The sequence below is a fragment of the Onychomys torridus genome, chromosome 7 (genome assembly GCF_903995425.1).
Source record: "Onychomys torridus chromosome 7, mOncTor1.1, whole genome shotgun sequence".
Lineage (NCBI taxonomy): Eukaryota > Metazoa > Chordata > Mammalia > Rodentia > Cricetidae > Onychomys > Onychomys torridus.
Genome location: NC_050449.1, coordinates 52,169,439 through 52,175,438, shown reverse-complemented (window position 1 = coordinate 52,175,438; position 6,000 = coordinate 52,169,439). Strand labels below are relative to the sequence as shown.

Here is a 6,000-nt window from a genome sequence, read left to right as displayed (position 1 = left end):
TAAAAAAACTTTGACGTTTTCCATTTGTTTTTACTTGGTGTTTGGTTAACATAGCTTCCATTCTCTGTATACAGTATTCTGATTTGACACAGATTGTATAAATACTTAAATCCCTTTAAGTGGAACAGACATAGGAAGAGACTCTGGGGCCCACAGTTCTACTTTAGCTCTACCATTCACCAGCTTTGCTCCCTGGACCTTATTTTACCACCATCAGCTCTGGGGTAGGGGGTGGGGTAATAATCCCTGTTGTTTCTGTAACTCACCACAAGGTTGTTGGGAGGATACATGAACTAACAGATGTGGAAATGTTTTGCTGGCTATAAATCACCCAGAAATGTCATTTGCTTGCTGTTTGATGGAGGTACACCTTTTGCTGCTTGGCTGCCCCATACCCATCTGCTCCTCTCTTCAGGCAAAGAAAGGAGGCGATATGCCCAGGGGCACAGGTTGATGAGAAAGTAGCCATGGTTCCTGAATGGTTGTGGTTGATTTGAGGTAGGATGTGAAGAGATGCCATGATCTGAGAGACTGCTGTGAGGAGGGAGACACCTTAGAGAGCCAGTCTAGTCCCTGTCTTTAGCTGTTATGAGGAAGTCTGCCAGTTTGGGAAATCTCTCAAGGCTCGGGGCTGATGAATGACAGGGGTTGGCTTGAGGGAATGTGAAGTCTCCCATGCTGGCGCTGAAACCGTCCAAGCTGTACGCATAATAGCCTCACTTCCAGGCAGAAATCGTGACAATCTCTCTTGGGTACCAAAGGCAAAAAAGGAAGGAAGGAAGGAAGGAAGGAAGGAAGGAAGGAAGGAAGGAAGGAAGGAAGGAAGGAAGGAAGGAAGGAAGGAAGGAAGGAAGGAAGGAAGGAAGGAAGGAAGGAAGGAAGGAAGGAAGGAAGGAAGGAAGGAAGGAAGGAAAGAAAGAAAAAGAAAAACCCAGCGAAGAGCACACTTCCGGTAAAGGCATCCTCCGCTTTCCGCTTAGGGGCAGGGTGGGCCTTGAGCCACCGCGCTTCCTGATTGGCTGGCTGATTGTCGGAGGTGTCACGTGGAGGCAGGCTTTCCAGGCCCGGGGGCAGGCATGGCTGAGGCGGGCAATGTCGCCTCGGGCCTCGGCCTTCCAGGAGAAGTCTCCCAGTGGCCTCTGAAGCGCTATGGTCGCTTCATGCTCTTGGACACCGCAGAGTCGCCTGGGCCTAGCTCGGAGGATGCTGTGGCGTCCTCGCCCACTTGGAAGGTGAGGCCTGAGGGAGGGAAGGACCTGCAGCTGCCAGATCCCCAGGGAAGTAAGGAGGACCCTGGCCACCGCCACATAGGGCCAGTGCCCCAGCCTCACACCTACCTCTACGAGGACCGGAGGGGCTAATGTAGGAAACTTGTGTCTGAGTAGGAATAGGAGGCATAAGTTGTAGTTGATTTCATTCTCAAACTAATTATGCAAGAGTGAGATAAACACTCATATATTCGACAAATGCCGATTGAACATGAGTTGCATAGTAGACGCTGTTCAGTATGCTAGGGATTTAACATGGAGCAAGGCCTAAACTGTCCCTGCTGTCATGCATGGTTTTGTTTTTTCATGGAGCTGGGGCAATCTATGGTGCCCCATCTCTGAGCTGCGTCTCTCGACCCATTGATCCTGGTTTCCTGAGGACATAGTGTTTACCCAGATAACTGTGTAAATTGTGGCAGGGAGAATTAAGTCATCCATAGCTAAATTGTCGTGCTCTTTGGTAGTCAAGCACCTACACAAGACTGAAGTTCGATTCCAGCTGTTTTAGTTTGGGTGCTGGGGATTGGACCAAGGTCTCCTGTGTGCTAAGCATGTGCTTTACCACTGAGATACACTGCCAGCCCCTGAAATCCAGCGTGGATGGTGAATTTCCATGTTCTCGGTTAAGCTGCTTGGCTTCTCTGAATCTTATTTATCGTAAAATAGAAATAATATCTTGATGTTATATTGAAATAAGTGTAGTAGAGACGTAACAGGAATAAAAATAACAGGCTTACTTCGTAGGGCATGTGTGCATGTACACTGAGTTAGTTGTTTATGTTTCTGGATTGCGGTGGGTAAAAGTAAAGAGAAACATATATTCCAGGTGGAAGTTATAACATGTGAAAGGCTCCACACCTGAGAAAAACCTTAGCAGATCTAATATATAAAAAGGTTAGTGCTTAGGGAATCAAGGAAATGAGTGTAAGTGGTGTGGATGTCTGGAGAGGACAGGTGTCTTACGAATATTCTCAGAGCCCACGGGCAAGCCAGAGGAAGGGTTTTAATCGTTTTCTTCTTTGACAAATCACTCTGTCTTTGTAGATGGAATTAGAGGACAGTATCAGTGAATTCAGGAAGACAAAAGATAATGACACCTCAGGCCTGTGGGGATGGGTGGGGAGACAGTAGAGACGGAGGATAGAAACCAAAGGTGACGATTGATTGAATGTGAGCAGGGAGGGTAAAGGGATTTGGTTTCTGGCAGAGGCACATCGGAGGAATGGGATGCCCTGGAGGGAAACAGGAAGCTCTAAGGCTTCAGATTTGCGTGGGTTGATCTTCATGTGCACAGTGAAATGCCACGTGTGCACGGTTGGGTGTACTGTTCTGGACTCAGAAGGCGGATCTGGATGTGTGAAGGTGTGAGGTTAGAGGAGATTCCAGGACCTGTTCTCAAGGTAGTGCAACAACTGTAGGTCAGTTACAAGTGTCGGAACCTCACAGATTGACAAGGGCTGGAGAGTTGTAAAGTGCCTAGGAGAATGAAGAGAGTTCTCGCTGGGTTAAGTTTGTTGAATGACTAGAGGGCGGCCATTGTATTTAGCTACACGAAGGGTTATTCATGGTTGAAGAGGAGTTTGAGCGAGTTTGGTCTAGAAGCCAGCCAGAGGGGATTGAAAAGTGACTGACAGGTGGGTAAGTAGAGGCAAGTGTGCAGTTCTGAGAGCTTTGGCTGGGGGTGTGAATACAACTAGAACATTGTGAACTATTCATGACGTTCTGAAATATTAGAGTAAATGGTACTCTAAAACTGGAAATCAATATATTTAGGCCCATTTAAAAAAAATCACTAAACATCTTATTGTGCTCTTGTGGAACTCTGTATCCTTAAAGAAGATATAGGCCAAAAATGCAAAATGGAGTGAGGAGGAGTTAAATGCAAGTATGACGGATCTATAATTGGATCTTATAAAAGGCCAGGGATGTTGGAGGCCATATTTAACTTCCAAGACTGCTTCAGTAGCTTCTTGATAATTTCTCCTAGCCACTCTTTAATCCTTTTCAATCCTTCGCTCCGTGTTGGGTGCATTGGCTCAGGTTCAGCCTTACCTGAATACATTGCAACCCAGAGCATGGGCGTTTTGACCACTTTAAGGTGTTAACTGTTATTACAATTTTTTTCCTTCTCTTTGCAAAGCTCTTCATAATTGCTTATAAGGAACAGCACTTTTCAGCTGTTTTCAAATGTTTGACATAACACCATGGCCATAGTGATAAGAGATGAAGTTGGTGTTTGCAGGGATTTTGAAAACTGGATATTTGTGCCTTGCTTTGAATCTGTGCCCAGCCATCCTGCCTGCTGTGATCAGTTTCAACTTGGGTCTGTCACATATTTCTTTTAAATGAAAGAGAAACAGGATTTGTTCTATTTTTTTTTTTTTTAAAAAAAGATTTATTTATTTATTATACATACAATGTTCTGTCTGCATGTGTCCTTGCAGGCCAGAAGAGGGCACCAGATCTCATTACAGATGGTTGTGAGCCACCATGTGGTTGCTGGGCATTGAACTCAGGACCTTAGGAAGAGCAGTTGATGCTCTTAACCTCTGAGCCATCTCTCCATAGCTTGTTCTATTTTATAGGCACTGTGACTTTGGTATAATAGTAACAATAATACTGTACTCTGCAAGTCCCATGTGAATTTCTTTTAAAAATGTGTGGTACCTACAATAAAACTATGTGTTAGATGATACACAGAAATTTATTTTGATATAGTCATTCTGGTAGGTTGTTTTTTTTTTTTTTCATATGGAATGTTTCAAATTCAATTGTGGATAAATTTTGTTTGGTTTGGTTTTTCAAGACTGTGTGGTTTTGGCGCCTGTCCTGGATCTCACTATGTAGACCAGGTTGGCCTGGAACTCAGAGATCCACCTGGCTCTGCCTCCCAAGTGTTGGGATTAAAGGCATGCGCCACTGCCACCAGGCTTCCATTTTGATTTTTTAATTGCCCCCCAAATTATGGAGCAACTCTGTTCTCTTGATCCCATATGTGTAATTGTTTAGCTTCAAAGAGGATGCTCATCACAGTGGCCACATGCTGACAAAACTATCTGTCAAGAGAAAGATGAATAGAGCAAGACTTCTCAGACTACAAGTCCTAGTTGAGAGGTAAGGTCAAGTTAGGAGACATGGTATACAGAGAATGTCCACCATGCTGATTCTGTTTACTTCTGAATTGTTATTACATGTCGCACAATTTGGCAGCAAGTAAACTTTTTTTTAACAGTGAACAAAATAAAACCCCCAAACCCACCATAGTTTACAGCTTTGCTACTCAGGCATCAGTGTTCATAGTCATCCTGTGGGGAGTTTGTTAAAAGGTGAATGCTGACTCAACCAGAATAGATTGTTGTGGGGAGTGAGATTTGGCCATCTTGGTAAGCTCCCGGGTGGTACTGGTGATGGTTTGGAGACTACGCTTTGAGAGGCAGGAATTTGGGAGACCCTGAGTGAAGTGAGCTGCTATGTAGTGCAATTAATAAAATGAATTTATAGAGGCATGACTAAGTTAGATTCAAAATGAATATGCAAATATTTTATTAGTGGGGTTACTACTTAAGCCCTATGTCATCATCTAAGCGGAAAGAGAAAATGAAATACAAACTTGAACTTGATTTTTGTTCTATATATCTATTGGCCCAGCCTTTCTGACAAAAATTATCATCACAACAGATTGGTCCATTTTATGTCTGTATATAATTTACTCTGTTAATTTGAGAATTTTGAAAGGTGATGTTAATTGCAGGTTGCTTTTCAATTAAAGTTTTACCATGTTTTTGAGATTCTAAATATTTCCGACACATGCCTTGATTGGTTGAACCTGACAACTTCTTAGATTATTTTTTCAAAGAAAAAAAATGATCCTTTAATTTTTGTAGGCGAACCTTAAAATAATTGCCCTACTTAGAAACCAAGAAATGGAATATGAAGTTTGTACTTGAGTTGAACTTTTAATGTGAGTTCAATGTAGAGTAGTATGCTTTGAGGCCCTTTCTGTAGCTGCAAGTTTTCCTGTGTCCTGCCCAGTCTTGCGCAGCTGCTCAGTCCCAAGTAAACACACCAAGGCTTATATTACTTACAAACTGTATGGCCTATGGGTCAGGCTTCTTGCTAGCTAGTTCTTAAAATTTAACTCAACCCATTTCTGTTAATCTATATGTTGCCATGTGGCCGTGGTGTTAACCAGTCTGCTGGCCTCTTGTTACTCCTTCAGTGGCAGGCTGGCATCTCCTCAACTCCGCCCTTCTCTGTCTCTCTGCTAGAATTTCCCACCTGGCTGTAAGTTTTCTTGCCATAGGCCAAAACAGCTTTATTTATTATCCAAAGGGAGCCACGCATAGTCACAGCATACAGAAAGACATCTCACAGCACCTTTCTCTTTCATATTTCTAGAGCCTTTGTGCTCCCCGACACATGCTAAATCCTTAGTAATGTTTGTCTGAATGTGTGGCATGGCAACCTTTTTTTTTTTTTTTTTTTCCATTTTTGAGACAGGGTCTCACTGTGTAGGTCTAGCTGCCTGGAACTTACAGACCAGACTGGCTTGAACTCACAGAGGTCTGTCTGTTTCTACCTCCCAAGTGCTGGGATCAAAAACATGCCTGCCTCTTACTGCAGCCCTAAGAAGCAAATATTATTTTGTGAATCAGTCAGCTGAAACTGAGGGATGTTCTGTGGCTTTTCTCAGAGTTTAGAGAGAAGTTGGGAGTAATTCAGACTCTAGTTT

General features: G+C 43.4%; 1 protein-coding gene across 3 annotated transcripts in view; it reads left to right on the top strand.

The window, feature by feature from the left end:
* The first annotated feature begins 1,065 nt into the window (after nt 1-1,065).
* The window catches only part of Rec114 (REC114 meiotic recombination protein), a 124,737-nt gene continuing 119,802 nt past the window's right edge, over nt 1,066-6,000 (top strand). For 2 of the 3 annotated variants that reach the window (XM_036193123.1, XM_036193122.1), the window contains exon 1: nt 1,077-1,232. In XM_036193123.1, coding sequence (XP_036049016.1) covers nt 1,077-1,232 — 156 coding nt within the window. Of the gene's footprint in view, nt 1,233-6,000 lie in introns of all 3 variants that reach the window. The other variant, XM_036193121.1, reaches the window with a different exon arrangement.